We start from the raw sequence: 16,023 nt of genomic DNA, 5'->3' as shown, positions 1-16,023 counted from the left end.
CATTTTAAATACCATTTCAAAGATTTGGAAAATGGGTCATTTCTTGGAGTCAAAAATTGGTAAACTTTCAGTATGTAACCTAACCTTTTGTTAGAATTTTTTTTAGGGTTAAACCATATTTGCACCTGACTATAAAGATAATGTCAAAAGGAACATTATGCTGTGATACAGTAGCACCAAGCACAGACTTTTAAAATGGAGCTGTTGTTTGAGGAGACAGAGGAGAACATTGCTTTTAAATATATTTGTTTTGATCTTTTAAAAAATTAGTTCACACTCTTTGAGAATTGTTTATTCAAATACATTTAACTGTGTTACTGCAGAAAGCTTAAAGATTTGATTATTTCAGAGCTCCATCAGATGCTGAGCCACGTTCAGGTCAAACATTTTAAATCTGAGTAAGAGCCATAAAAATCACCAAATAATACAAGGCGACAGATTTTTCTTTGACACCAAGACTGATGTGGTCCACGCTCCGGCCACCCCTTCCTATTCCTGCCCCGAGCAAACCTGAGTAACTACAACTGAACAATGTGAAAGTCGAAGCGATTGCCCAACCTGTAAGTGTGAGATTTCAAGGCTGTAGTTCATGAGGGGCCGTTTGGACCATAATTCATTCTTCCCTCTCATATTTATAGAAAATACCCCTCACATTCACAATTTCACCTCTCATGTTCACAATTATTCACAATTTTACCTCTCCCTCTGTGAAAGGTAAAATTGTGAATGTGAGAAGTAAAATTGTGAATGTGAGAGGTAAAATTGTGAATGTGAGAGGTAAAATTGTGAATGTGAGAGGTAAAATTGTGAATATAAGGGGTAAAATTGTGAATGTGAGAGGTAAAATTGTGAATGTGAGAGGTAAAATTGTGTATGTGAGGGGTAAAATTGTGAATGAGGGGTAAAATTGTGAATGTGAGGGGTAAAATTGTGAATGTGAGAGGTAAAATTGTGAATGTGAGAGGTAAAATTGTATATGTGAGAGGTAAAATTGTGAATGTGAGAGGTAAAATTGTATATGTGAGAGGTAAAATTGTGAATGTGAGAGGTAAAATTGTGAATGTGAGAGGTAAAATTGTGTATGTGAGAGGTATTCTTTGTGAATGTGAGAGGTATTCTTTGTGAATGTGAGAGGTAAAATTGTGAATGTGAGAGGTATTCTTTGTGAATGTGAGAGGTAAAATTGTGAATGTGAGAGGTAAAATTGTGAATGTGAGAGGGATTGTTTGTGAATGTGAGAGGTAAAATTGTGTATGTGAGGTATTTTTTGTGTATGTGAGAGGGAATAATGAATTATGGTCTCTACGGCACCTCATAGTAGTTTTGTGCTGTCCATTTGTCTCGATTTGTCTCTGTCTGTCTACATCTGAATGTTTCAATGTTGATTTTATTAAGTTTAATGCTAGACAGCCATTTAATTAAGTCTGTTTAAACTGTTTAAGTGTCTACCTGTCCTGCAGTAGCATCAGTTATCAGTGATATTATGGTCTTTTCTACAGGGATACGTGCTCAGGTGTGCATGTCCATAGTTTCAAAATAAAAGCTTGTGTTAGGACAGCCAGGAAAGCACGTCTAATAATAATAATAATAATCTCCTGTTGTGCTTGTTGTGGATATTTGTTTTTTTTTTTAGAGAACTGGTTAATATGCCATGTGGTTGAGGATTGTAAAAACACAAACTGACACATGAACTGTTGAAGACACTTGACATACTTTCCTTTTTAAGGGGTTGCACCTGTCCTGGTTGACAGTTTCAATAAAGTTTGTTCAAAACAGTAATGCACAAGAGGCCATGTGTTTATGTTGTATATCACACTGTAGAGGACACACTGCAGCACTGCAGTGTAGTGGAGTGTAGTGTCCTTGTGTAAAGAGTTTCAGTCCAAACGAAACGTGTTGATCAGGAAGAGCAGAAGTGTGCCTCTGCTCTGCTAGTGTGTTCTTGATTTATTAAGAGAATAAAAAGGCAGTTATCCCAATAAAAGTGCTAAGCTTGGCATCAATGGAACCTGCAGGGGAATCGGTACACGAGTTAATAAAAATTTAGAGATATTAACTAAGCCTGCAGGAAAAACTGTATCAAATCATTCTATCATATGCTTCCAATTTCTAATTCTTTTGACGCTGATTTCTGTGCGAGTGCTTTCACAACCATCCATCCTAATTATCTTGTGCAGGGTTACAAGCAATAGAGATGTGATACGATTTCATCCTGATACTTGAGTCGTGGTACGATATTATTGCAATTTTAAGCATTTTGTGATATGGTGAGTACTGCGATACAAAATGTTGCAATTTAACTGTTTAATCGCATTTTGTGTTCACAAAATTAAACTTTAAGCTTCACTGCTCTGAATTTTTTTTTTGAGTGAAACGTAAAAAAAATACTGACAGCAGCCTTGAATACAAAATTGCCACACAAAATATTGCAATACAATGCTGCACCGATTTTCCCTCCACCTCTACTGCACAACAACTTTCCTCTGGATAAATTAACAAACAGCTACAGACATGAACACCATTCGTTATTCTTACTTTCAGCTTTATTGAAAAGTGCCTTTTTAGTCACACATCAGACTGTGATTGTCCAAAACTTCCCTGGAACACAAAACACAGCAAAGAGGGAAATATTGGCAACAACTGTGACTTTGCTGTCTTGAATTGTGTCGCCAAGATAAACAACAGATTGTCACATTGTTGTTGATGTATTTAAATGTCAGCATTGATACACAACAGGGGGTTATGTGGGTATGCGGCTGCGCAGATACTCCAACACTGAGTCTGTTCCTTTGGCCATGATGGCTGCTCTGGGAGTCCGGAAAGGGTTTCCCTCCAGACTGAGACACCTGAGGGACAACAAACATTTTACAGTCAGACAAGTAACAATAATAACTTTATTTATATAGCACCTTTCAAAAACAAGTTACAAAGTGCTGTACAACAGAAATAAAACATATCAAATACAATTAACTGACAACAACAAAATAAAACCACAAGAAGAAATGACATTGGACGTAAAAAAATTAAAATTTAAAATCACCATTCACAACAAGGTAATCATACAACGATAATAAAAGGAAATTAAGAGAAGGCCAATCGATAAAAGTGAGTTTTTAGAAGAGATTTAAAAGAAGCCAGCCGGGCAGGGAGTTCCACAGCTGTGGAGCGCGAATATCGAAGGCCCGGTCACCTTTTGTAATCAGACGGGATCTCGGGACCAGAAGCAAAACTGTGCCGGCGGATCTCAGGCAGCGTTCAGGCTCGTAGGGTAAAAGCATCTTGTTGATTTAGGCAGGAGCCTGACCATTCAGGGCTTTAAAAACAAGTAATAAAATCTTAAAATCAATTCTAAAACTCCCAGGCAGCCAGTGGAGGGCAGCAAGGGTTGGAGAGATGTGGTCACTTCTCTTTTTACCTGTTAAAAGCCTGACATCAGCCTGCTCTCCGACAATGTGGAACAAGCTCAGGAACTCATGAACAGAGTGGAGTTGGAGTGTGCCAAGGTTGGCCTTAGGCTAAATGCCAAGAAAACGGAGGTGATCACGTATAACATCCCACCTCTCACAACTACAGGAGGCACTGTGCTGAAGGAAGTCAAAGACTTCAAGTAACTGGGCTCATGGGTCAATTCAACTGAGCAAGACCTGAAAGTGAGGAAGGCACTTGCATGGAGGGCCCTGAATGGCATGAGCAGTGAATGGAATTCCAACCTCCCCCGTAAAATCAAACTTAGCTTCTTCTGTGCAACTGTGGAGTCTGTTCTCCTATATGGCAGTGAATGCTGGACCCTGAAGCCAACCTTGCAGAAGTCTCTAGACGGGTGCTACACCAGAATGCTGCGTGCAGTATTAAACATCAGTAAGGGTACACATGTTACCAACAAGACTCTATATGAGGGCATTCCAAGGTTGAGCCAGAAAATAACAGCTAGGAGAATGAGACTAGCAGGACACTGCCAAAGGCACCAAGAACTGTCGGCCAGCAAACTTGTGCTGTGGGAACCAACACACGGGCGCCGGTCTGTGGGACGTCCCACACCAACATATGTGGACGTACTCAAGGACGATGCAGGAGCACAAAGTACCGATGAACTGGCCAGATGTATGGAGAATCGGGATGACTGGAAGCAAAGATGGAAGGCTCTTCTGAGGACGACCTCGAGAGAGCAGCATTTTGTATTTGTTGTAGCCTACGGATGTTTCCTTTGCTAATCCCAGAGTACAAGTGTACATTAGCTTCACTGAGCTTTAGCACTTTGAAGAAACATGGATAAACACTGGAGTCACAGGCAAGGTTATAATAGTTTTGGATTTTTCATTAGTTTTAGTTTTAATTTCATTGTGAATTTTTGTTTTCAAATTCAGTTAGTTTTAATTCGTTTTTAGAGTGAGTTTGCTAGTTTTAATGAGTTTTTATTTTTTTGGAAAATGCTTAGTTTTAGTTTAGTTTTTATTAGTTTTAGTGTTAGTTTTAGTTTTTTTGTAATGGGGTATTTGTTGGGTGGCAGATTCAATAAGGTCACAATAAATGTTGCCTTTATTTCCTTTGTCTGATCCATCTCAGCCCCAATAAGTTTATTAGGTCATAAAACCAGATAGATGAAATAGATTTCATATCAACCAAAAAGGTTTACGTGTGAAAAAAGTTGACAAGACGAAAACTAAGGACATTTTCATTATTATTTAGTTAGTTTTAGTTAGTTTTGTAACTACAAAATACAGTTTCAGTTAGTTATCTTTTTTTTTTTTAAACTCTTGTTTTTATTTTTATTTCAGTTAACGAAAATGTTTTCTCAATTCTAGTTTCCGTTATTTTTCGTTAACTATAATAACCTTGGTCACAGGTCACATGTCATAATCATAACGTCACTCCTTCAGGGTGCAGACTGAGCTCCGTACCTCAGGCTGCTGCACAGGCCCAGCTCAGGAGGGATGTTGAGCAGGTCGTTGTTTGACAGATCCAGCGTCGACAGATGAACCAGCTGTTTCAGACGATGAGGGTCCACTGCGCTCACCTGGTTGTTACCGAGCAACACCGTCTCCAGGGAAACTATGTGATAGAGGACCTCAGGGAATGACTTGAACCTGTGATCAACACAAAGACTCTGAGTGGACAAACTGGAGGACACATTGCAGCTACAGGTGAGCAGGCGAGCTTCAGGGTTCGTACACTTTAGCAGTGGTCAAATTCAAGCATTTTTCAAGGACTTTCAATGTAAATTTTCAAGCCTTTCCAGTATCTTACACCTGTTGTAAATTGCATGTTTTAGATGAGTACTTACATACTAAAAGGGGGAGATTTCACTGAACCATACCAACAGAGATGGTATTACACACACACAGTTATTAGTAACTGGCCAATAGAACTTGGTGTCGGTACGTCCATTTTCTGTACGGCATAGCCGAAGAAGAAGAATCAAAGGTAAACTTTTATAGTGTTCGGAGCTCACTCTTATGTAATATAATGTAATTATGTAATAATCTACAGAAGAGCTAAAAGGCTAACTGAAAAAAGAAGTCATTTTGATTTGATTTTGATTGATTGATAATTTTACCTGTGACCAAAAATAAAGGCCGGTATTGAGACCTTACTTTATCTCCAGTGTGTGTTTACTTGGGCTTCCAATCTACGAGACCTTTTCAATATGAAACAATTGTATTATTATACTATTGTATTGGTAATATGTACTGTTAATATTTAAGGAAAAGTTGTGCAATATAAGCAGGGCATTCATTTTTATTGCCCTCTGATGTCTGTTCTGTTTGTTTTTCAATAATAAATGCATAATAGTTAACTCTTGGCATCCCATAGATGTATTATTATTGGAGCAGGAGTGTTTCTGAATTCTAACTTCACTTTACAGGACTGTTGTCTCTCTCCCTTAGATGAGAGGAGGAGAAACCAGACAGGAAGCCACAGGTCACGCCAAGATTCCTCTGAGGTCAAATCCTCTGCATGGTTAGCATCAAGTGTAGTGAACGAGTAAGAAATGAAGGAAACACTCGGATGATGGTGATGCTGCTGCTGGTGGACGATTTTTCAAGCATAAGTCAAAGTGGAGAAGCTAACGTGTGTTTGGACTGGTCCTGAATCAGTGAGGTACCTGTTGTAGATGAGGGTGATGGAGCGAAGTTTAGTCAAGTTGTTCATTTCAGACGGTAAATCACTCAGCTGGTTATTTCTGGAAGAAAAAAAAGAAGTGGGACAGAAATGTACCACCTGTCTGTTACACATGATAAACTGATGAGTTTGGTATTGTTAGGCTCTTCAATATGAGTATTCAAGCTTTGTACTGTGAATATCTTTGTTTCAGACTGCTGGATAAAAGGAGTGTACCTGAGGTCGATGTGGCTCAGCTGCAGGAACTTACAGACGTCAGAACAGCAGGTGAGTCTGTTGAAGCCCAGGTTGATGTCTGACAGTGACGACTGGAGCTCCACCAGCCTGCACACACATGAGGTCAGTCATCACACAATGATGACGCCATCACCACCTGCACTGTGTGTGTGTGTGTGTGTGTGTGTGTGTACCTGGCAGGTATGGAGGTCAGCTGGTTCTTACTGAAGTTAACAGTGGTAACACTTTGATCTGCTGCAGAATCAAACACAGCATCTGGAACCTGATCGGCCTGTTTCTCACTGAAGACAGACAGACAGGCAGTCAGACAGGCAGAGAGACAGACAGAGACAGATAGAGACAGACAGACAGGCAGAGAGACAGACAGACAGGCAGAGAGGTAGACAGACAGAGACAGACAGGCAGAGAGACAGACAGACAGGCAGAGAGGTAGACAGTCAGGCAGAGAGACACAGAGACAGATAGAGACAGACAGACAGGCAGAGAGACAGACAGACAGACAGACAGGCAGAGAGGTAGACAGTCAGGCAGAGAGACACAGAGACAGATAGAGACAGACAGACAGGCAGAGAGACAGACAAGTAGAGAGACAGACAAGTAGAGAGACAGATAAAAGCAGACAGACAAGTGGACAGACAGACAGACAGACATACATACATACATACAGACAGTCAGGCAGAGAGACAGACAAGTGGAGAGACAGTGTGTATTGTATTCATATCCACCCATCAAGCCTTAAAGTATTCTTACAGTTTATGAAATGTGTTTATGGGTCACTGACCTGTATTCTAATAGTTTGAGAGTCTTGATGCTGTGAACGTTGACCGCGGCCTGGCTGGGTAACGTCATCGCTGTGGGTCCTTCATCTGCTCTGTCAGGATCCTCTGCCACACACACACACACACACACACGTTTGTGTTACTGTTTGTGTGTTGTGTTTAAAGTAAAGCTGCAAATGTTTGACAGGCAGCACAGATTGGCGAGAAAAATCTATATTTCCCAAGCAGGCATGCCAGCTGTTTATATATTATATTAATAATAAAATAATATAATACATAATGTTTATCTCAGTGCAGTTTTTTGTTAACAGAGCCTGAAAGTCTAATCTAGGATATTTGAATATTTCTTTTCCACATTTCAATTCCAATGTTTAATATTCTCGAGATTTAAAAATTCATTGCTGTGGAAAAGGATGAACTTATTATGCTTCAATATCGTTATAAATCTAAAACGACATCGATACAACGATTCTGTCGTTTATCGTGATAGTTTCTGGGAAAAGAAATCGTCCTAAAAAATGTTTTATCGTGGCAGGCCTAGATGCTCAGAAAGATTTGTTTGATATATTAGATATTTATTTCACAGCAGAATCTTTTGTAATGATTGTGTATGGGGAAAGGTCAGTACAGTGAAAAAAAGCTTAAAAAGCCAGTAAGTGGTACTGGATCAATTGATCAATCATACTCATCACAAGGTCAACGAGGAACTTCCAGGCTGAGAAAATTGAAGGAAGAGTGTGTAGGATTTAGTGGTAGGTAGTGGTGGGGTTGTAGATTATAACAAATAGTTTATATTCTATATGACAGATTTATTTGTAAATGATGAGCATGATACAAGGGGAGCTCAGCTGGTAGAGCATGCACCTTTTGCTGCATGACCAGACATCGGTCTCTGGTTTGGGCTTCGCAAGAAAAACATTGTTGTCCATGGCAACAAGGCAATGGAAATGTGTCTCATGAACACTGTGCAGGTGTGACATGGTTTAGTGGTGAACTGTACCTTTAATTCTCCCTCTTAAGTATTTCAGAAGCTCATTGGTTCCTTTCTGTGACAAGGAGAACAGAAGAAGAGTGCAAAGGGTTACTTATTTCACTTTTCATAGTCAGCTTAATAAAAGTATTTATTGTAAGTTTAACGTAACATGTTTTCAGCATATATGTTTTTTTTATAGTAACCTCGTTGTCTAAAAATATGGAGGTTAGCCAGTCAGCTTCACTTTTTCCACCAGCGCTATGAATGTTTAATGGATGTATTCCATAAAGACATGAACTATTATAATTGTTTGTGTAGTATTAGGTTAAGCACAGTGTGATAGTCTATACTTGGGAGCTAGATGCAGATCAGATAACATTTTATGACAGATTATTGCAGAAAACTAGGTCATTTCAGGGTTCATAGATTTTTTCTTGCCACTGTATGTCACACCACATCATCCATTATTGTACTCAAAACAGTGGACAGTGTCTGACTGTTCCAGCTTCCTTTGCATGTACTTTACTTGTTTTGTTAGGTGTGTTAAAAAAAAAAAAAAAGTCAATAGCTGTCCTTTTTTAATTTCTATACTATGGTTTTTATAGGCATTTTCTATCTGCTTTGTGTAGCAGAGTGGTTCTTCAAGCAAGTTAGAGAGTTACAATGGATGTTACAACTGGAAATGCAATTGGCTACAGCAATTTAGTAAAATTTAAGTGATATATATATATTTAAATAGAAATAATAAGTAAAAACAGCGCTAAATTTGGCTGACTTATAAAAGGAATATGTGGTAAAATGAAGAGCCAGGCTCTTCTTGGTGAGCTGAGACAAATGATCCAACTCACTAAAAAGAGCAGAAATTCCCATCACTAGCACAAACAGACTTCTTCACAGCTACTCCAGTACTTTAACATTCTACTGTGTTTTATATTTGCTGTTAGCATTAACATCGAGATAGGATTAGATTGGATTTAGACATAGAGTGATTAACTAAAAAAATACTTTGCATTTTTTTTAATATATCCAGTCTTCGGGCACGTGGGACTGTTTTTTGCAGTAGACTTCAGAAAAAAGATTATAGAAAATATATATATATTATATTAAAGAAAACAATAGTTGTCCAATGTGCCAAAAGACTAAAAGGTATAAGAAAAATATATTTGTTTCAGGAAGTGCAAGAAGCACAATCAAGTATTAGCCACCTATGAACTCATAAGAAGTTGAATATCAAAGATATGGACACAAGCAGAGTAAAAGATTTAACATTTCTGTTGTCTTTGAGTCAAATATGAGCTGGTTTTCAGATGTGTTTATATCAGACATTTGGCAGCTTTGATACAAACTGGATACATTCCAAAAATAAGTGTTAAACTTGTGGTAATTAATTAAAATAAGTGTAAAACAGAATTTACAGTTTATAATCTATCAAACAAAAGGACAAGAGTTGTATAGTCAAAGGGAAGAAATTATAGAAGAAATGTAGAAATACTTTAAACCAATCAGAACAAATGTTGTGGCATTTTTCATCATCATACTAAATATGTTCTTTGGGCACAATCGGGTTAAACTGCAGCTGTGAACCGGCTGTGTGTGTGTGTGTGTGTGTGTGTGTGTGTGTGAGAGAGAGACTAGTGTGGCACCTACAGTAAGAAGGTCTCTCCTGATTCCTCTTAGAGGGTTTCCCTCCAAAAGTAACACCTTCAGATTTGGCAGCAGGCTGAGAGAGGCTGGAAGACTAACAGAGAAACATCTCAGGTGATGATGGTGGACGGATAAAATCTACCGCTAAATATTTCAGTTTTAGTTGCCATCATTGGATCTGGTACACTCTGAAACAGTGTTAGCACAATCACAGGATAGGGATCATACACATGACATCCAGACATATTTGGAATGAAGAGAATCTGAGCTAACTTCTTGACTAAGTAGCTTGATAGCTAACTACTTAGCTAACTTCTTGGCTTAGTATTTAGCTAAGTAGCTTGCTAAGCTTACTCCTTAGCTTACTACTTGGCGAAGTAGCTTGCTAAACTAACTACTTAGCTAACTTCTTGGCTAGTATAATAATAATAATATAATAATATATATATAATACAAGTATTTAGCTAAGTAGCTTGCTAAGCTAACTACTTAGTTAGATTAGCAAGCTACTTAGCCAAGTAGTTAGCTATGTAATAATACAAAAACTTTTTTCTTCATAAAGTATGAGAGGCAAAACGGAAATAATAATCTGTTGTTATCAGAAACAAGATATTTATAATAGTTGGAATATTCAATCATAAAATAAGTTGATATCAAAATAAACACAAAACAAGCATTAAATAACCTGGGAAATGAATGTGGGTAATTTTTGACTCATGTTGTGCATTAGAAGGGGTGTCAATAAGTTGTGCATCAAAGGGTTAAACCAAATATCCGGTTGCATCAGTTTATCGTTCACAACCCTAGCGGTTACTTGGTTACCGACTTGATATTTCAACGTCGAACTGGTGTCATGATGTCAGTGACCTACGTGGTGATGTCATTGTTGGTGAGGTCGAGGCGTGTGAGCGTGCTCAGTACGGTGATCTGTTCAGGCAGGACTTTGATCTTGTTGTCTCGGAGCTCTAGAAGAGAGATGGCCGTCAGGCAGGACAGCTGCTCCGCCTCCAGATGCTCAATGTGGTTGTTCCCAACATACAACTCCTACACACACACACACACACACACATACACATCACTTAAGGCTAAACTCAGTTTGCTGCTGTACCTGTTCCATATGTATCAACAAAAAAAACAACACACAGAAAGCTCAGTCAGCATCATCGGCCCAAAAAATGAGCTTTACACCTGGGGGAACTCTCATGTTGCTATGGTTACCTTAAGTGCTGGTGCAGGGAGCTTCGAGAGGAGGCGGAGCTTGTTGTGTCTGAGGTAGAGCTGCTCCAGAGAGAGCATCTGTGACAGGCTGGCAGGAATGTCAGTCAGCTGGTTGTTGCTGCAGTCCATCAGCTTCACACCTGTGAGATCGAGTCAAACAGCTGTTAGACTCCAACTAGGCCTGTCACAATAATTACTATATCGTCTTATCGTTCCATATATAAAAATGGACACATTCGTTTTTTTGCAGTGTTTGCAGCGTTATTTCAACACTTTCTGGACACACATATCCTGACATATGGCAACTTTAGATTCATTAGATCTTCTAGTTTCATATGATACCAGTAAGCTCCTGTATATTCCTAAAAGTGAGCCCGCTACAGCCTCTGGAAAAAAAACAACAGCAACAATGCAGGCCCTCGGAGCGCTAAATATCGATACTTGGCGGCCATGAATTGATATATTATTGCCTCACAAAATATCGCGACACTATGCTGTATTGATTTTTTCCCCCACCTCTATAATACAATAATATATTTAATAATATATAAAACAATCTGAGTATATCCATTCTGCACAATGAGTACTTTTACTTTTGATACTTTAAGTACATTTTGATGCTGATACTTTTGTACTTTTACTTCAGTAAGTTTTGAATGCAGGACTTTTACTTGTAGTGGAGCCATTTCACAGTGTGGTGTTAGTACTTTTACATAAGAGTTCTGAATACTTCTTCCATCACTGCAAATCACACACATGCAAGCACACACTCCGTGACTCCAAACATAAAAACACTGGAATAATGACAGAAATGAGAGCAACAAAGCAGTGATGACATGACTATTTACAGAATTAGTAAGTTATACAAAGTCAGATAATACAAAGTATATGAGCCTATAAAAACAGGATATATTATAGAAATATTTAAAGCTAGAAGGCATTGTTCTTCCTACTTCTGAGACTAGGGATGGACGTTTGGAAATAAGCTGCCAACTCGAGCATCTATAACGATAACGATCAATTAATCGATTTATCGCTGCATGCATACATGGGCAGAATAAAAGATATATATATATATACAGTACTATGCAAAAGCCTGTTTTGATAACAGACGCTTTTAATTTGAAAGGAAGAAAAGAGACTTCCTATGGATCGTAAAACTAAACTCAGTGAGATTAAACAGTAATATAATAACATCAAGGAGTTCAATGTTTTATGTTTTAGCCCTCGGACAGGCATGAGGTTAGTTTTGACAGTAGTCTGCATATTTAAGTGTGTTTTGTGTTTAAATAAGTTTTGGATCAAATTAAGCTCAGTAATTCATGCTAGCAAGGTTTGATACAATAAGCTAGTTTTGCTCAAATTAATCCACTTGTATTTCTGTGTGTTTTATAATTGTTATTGCAACTTTCAGTTCGCAAACTTTAGCTTTATCCAACTTAATTCTCAGCTCCTTGGCTCAGTTCAGTGATACTGATACGCAGTCATAGATAAAATTACAATAAAAAATACATAGATTGTTTAAAAATTCCATGTGAATGGCCAAATTCTTAACGACCATTATTAGATCATCCATTATTCCCAACCCTATCTGAGACAAATAAAGCCAGCAGAGTGAGGCTCTTACCTTTGAGCTGGCCCAGACCTTCAGGCAGACAGCTGAGCTGGTTGTGACTCAGGATCAGTTTCTGCAGACAGGTGAGGCGGCCCAGGCTGGAGGGCAGCTCTTTCAGATGGTTGTTGGACAGGTCCTTTTAACCAATCACAGGACAGGACACCTGTATCAACCAAGCAAGCAACCAAGCAGCCCAGCAGACAGAGCCTGGTGGTGGGTGTGTGTGTGTGTGTGTGTGATAGTTACCAGCTCAGTCAGCTTCTCCAGCTGTCCCAGGTCCTCTGGCAGGCTCTGCAGCAGGTTCTGCTGGAGCGTGATGCTGCAGAGGTTCTTCAGACTGCACAGCTCCACTGGCAGCACCGTCAGCTTGTTATGACTGGAGAACAAACACACAGTAGCATTGAGTTCAGGATTTAGTCCCGCTAAAGCCTAGATATTTAGAGCAGTTAAGAAGTTAGACTGTGTTTATTATTGTGCTCTGCGTTTCATTACTGGCTTTGGAAATTGCACACATCATTGTACTCTGTATGCCACGGCTGAAATGCCGTCTTTGTATGTTCGCAGGCAGTCTCATTGGTTAGTTTTTATCTCTCATTGGTTAGTTTTAATCTATAAATCCATTCTTGGGCTGCTCCCCTCATACCTGTGTACATACATGTGTCGAAACAAAATTCAACATGGTTTACGCTCTCAACATATCGTAGAGATGCTGGTGCCAAGAGTGAGAACGGAGTTAGGTAAGAAAGCTTTTAGTTACGTCGCTTTTAAAGGACAAAGAAATGGCTTCCCTTCCTTATAAGTTGTCTACTGAGGCTCCTTCAGTGTTGTTGTGATGGCTGTGTTTGTATTTAATTGTTTATGATAACTGTGTTTAAATGTTGTGACTTGTCTCTTTTTATGCTGCTTTCTTGACCAGGTCTCTCTTGGAAAAGAGATTTTATAAGGCTTATATATATATATATATATATATATATATATATATATATATATATATATATATATATATATATATAGTTGGCGCTATAGCTCTCTGTGGTGCCATGACGAGTGAATCTTGCAGTTTAACTACTCAATAATGTTTCAAGACATTAGAATTCATAGAAACATTGTTAACATGTCAAGATAAAATGATTTTTGGTTGTACTCACCGACACATCTGGTAGAACAATGCAGGCTACAGTGTGTGTGTGTGTGGGTACCTGAGTCGCAGTTGCTGGAGCTCCTGCAGTTCTCCCAAAGCACCGGGTAAACTGCTCAGCTGGTTGTCATGGAGCTGCCAGAGCAAAATAAATATTTATTTGAGGTCAACAGCTATATTATATCCATATAGTTATATATAAAAAAATGTAAATGTTTGTTATTCTTTTCTCATATAAATATATTTATTTCAGAAAAAGATTGGCCTATTTTATTTCATAGGCTACTTTTTATTTAAGATATTTTTTTATTTAAATGTGCACTTTATGGAGCTTTGATTTAAAAAAAAAAAAAAGGTACTCCTGTTGTTATACAGTATTTATGTTCACTTGAATAAACTGTTTCAATAAAACTACTTGTGACATATCATATATTAAACTGACAGAACATTTGCTCACTTTGTGATAAAAATATCAGGATATATATTTCATATCGATATTCAGCCTAAATATGACTGCATATCATGCATATCTCCCAGCCCTACTGCTGGGTGCAAATAATATAATGTGTATTACTTAGTGGGAGAGTTACTGACTCAGGTGATACTTACATCCAGTGTGGTAAGTGCAGGTAGGAGTCTGATGTCATCAGACAGCTGTGTGAGCTGATTGGACGAGAGCAGCAACTTGGTGAGGTCGGCCTGTTCCCACCAGCGGTCTGATGTTCCGAAGGACACATTCTGCTGGGCTTCCTCTGGTGTGTCAACGTTCAGACGATACACCTCCTGAGGGACTGAGGCATGTGTTCATGAGTTTACACACACACACACACACACACACACACACACACACACACACACACACACACACACACACACACACAAAGCATCATTTTTATGACGAGGCTGAAGTCCAATTTTTACCGCTTGCTGTTATAAAAGCATGTTGGACATTAGGTAAAGTCTTACTGCTGTCTGAGCCACACTTTCAGATTTCTACAAGCTTTATTCTATTTTTGAAAATGTTACTGCTATCACAATATCACTGCTTTTTCACACGTAGACAAGCACAAGCTGTATTTTAAAGATTGAGAAAGGCAGTGAAATCTGCGGTGGTCTACATATAAAAAAAACACTGAAATCTGCCTTTATTGCATTTCTCACAAATAGAATATAGCTTTCACAAATCACAAACAATGTTTTAACAAATCTTGAGCCTCTTAGAGATAATCTAGTCCAGTTTTGAGAAGTCTAGGTACATCAGTTTTCTATCTGGACCTGGTTCATAGTGGTCTACAGATGAAAAAAGCTATGAAATCTGTCTTTATTACATTTTTACAAACAGAATATAGCTTTCACAAATCACAAACAATGTTTTAACAAACCTTGAGCCTCTCTGAAATAAACTAGTCCAGATTTAAGCAGTCTAGGTACAGTGGTTTTCTATCTGGACCTGGTCTTAAGTCGTCTACATATGAAAAAAAGCTGTGAAATCTGCCTTTATTGCATTTTTTACAAATAGAATATAGCTATAGAGTCTTTAGCCATTTTATATAAACACTGGCCAATTCATTTTAATGACTCATTGTCCTTTTCGTTTTGCATTCACTCCAAGCGTTATGATTTCCATGTGTGCGTGGAATTGTGTCATAAACTAACAGGTAGAGTTACCTTGGGTCAGTCCTCGGCCGGACAGATTGAGCTGGCCGCTCTTCCTGGCTGTCTTCAGCAGACCAGAAGGGATGGCCGGCTCCGTCTTCTCCGTCCTGAAGCCCGCCAGAGAGTCTGCCTGCGCTCTCTTCAAGCGAGACATATCCCTACTTTTGATAAAAATTAGCCTAACGGCGAGTGTTTACCTCCACACCCAAACTGTCTTTCCGCCCGCCAGCAGCGATAACATTTAAACTTCCGTCCACAATCCTTCAAAATAAACGCGTTGTCGCCGCAAACCAAACAGATGTGACACGAAACTGCACAAGTTATACGTCAAAAATACTGCTCACTGGCACAGTTGTACAGTAATTTAATTAAAATCAGTCAGCCATCTACATTAATGGTTAAGATATGTAAATTGCATCGCCTGCTTTTATTCTGAAGGGCACTTGAAAATCGAGACAGTTTTGGCTGTTTATATTTCTCGTCGATAGTTTGATATTTCCAAAATTTACAGATGATGAAAACTATATAATTAATTGAATTAAAATACTAGAAAAACATTTTATCCATTAAATGATTTGGCTCCAAAAAATGCCCTCTTTTAAAAATATTAAAGACGCTGATCTAAAAAAATATATATATATTT

At 38.5% G+C, this 16,023-nt stretch overlaps 1 protein-coding gene and 1 long non-coding RNA gene across 5 annotated transcripts; one reads left to right on the top strand and one right to left on the bottom strand.

Moving 5' to 3' along the window:
• The first annotated feature begins 87 nt into the window (after positions 1-87).
• Positions 88-1,779, top strand: LOC131977766 (uncharacterized). 4 transcript variants are annotated; one of them, XR_009394911.1, is made up of 3 exons: positions 88-798; positions 841-1,112; positions 1,199-1,779. It is a non-coding gene; the product is annotated as an uncharacterized LOC131977766 (long non-coding RNA). The 4 variants fall into 4 exon arrangements; XR_009394912.1 differs by having other exon boundaries at positions 88-1,090; positions 1,178-1,779; XR_009394909.1 differs by having other exon boundaries at positions 88-1,112.
• Positions 1,780-2,525: 746 nt separating this feature from the next.
• lrrc40 (leucine rich repeat containing 40) lies at positions 2,526-15,613 on the bottom strand. Its single transcript, XM_059341189.1, has 15 exons — positions 15,393-15,613; positions 14,334-14,515; positions 13,786-13,859; positions 12,833-12,962; positions 12,599-12,722; positions 10,972-11,111; positions 10,625-10,797; positions 9,757-9,847; positions 8,137-8,182; positions 7,139-7,241; positions 6,531-6,638; positions 6,337-6,444; positions 6,104-6,181; positions 4,899-5,084; positions 2,526-2,846 (listed from the first exon to the last, which is right to left on the bottom strand). Exons 1-15 carry the CDS (start codon positions 15,532-15,534, stop codon positions 2,741-2,743), a joined length of 1,791 nt encoding a protein of 596 aa, XP_059197172.1. The 5' UTR covers positions 15,535-15,613; the 3' UTR covers positions 2,526-2,740.
• Positions 15,614-16,023: the final 410 nt, after the last annotated feature.

Source organism: Centropristis striata, chromosome 9, assembly GCF_030273125.1.
Source record: "Centropristis striata isolate RG_2023a ecotype Rhode Island chromosome 9, C.striata_1.0, whole genome shotgun sequence".
NCBI lineage: Eukaryota > Metazoa > Chordata > Actinopteri > Perciformes > Serranidae > Centropristis > Centropristis striata.
Note: the sequence above shows the minus strand (reverse complement) of the source record. Positions and strands in the feature narration are given on the sequence as shown.

What these genes read in the sequence shown, in the direction of transcription:
- lrrc40 (XM_059341189.1), bottom strand. Translation starts at nt 15,534, where the DNA reads ATGTCTCGCTTGAAGAGAGCGCAGGCAGACTCTCTGGCGGGCTTCAGG. An exon ending in ACCAACAATGACATCACCAC is followed by an intron (nt 9,848 to 10,624) that starts GTAGGTCACTGA and finishes TTTCTCTGTTAG; the next exon opens with TCTTCCAGCCTCTCTCAGCC. An exon ending in CTTAAGAGGGAGAATTAAAG is followed by an intron (nt 7,242 to 8,136) that starts GTACAGTTCACC and finishes TGTGTGTGGCAG; the next exon opens with AGGATCCTGACAGAGCAGAT.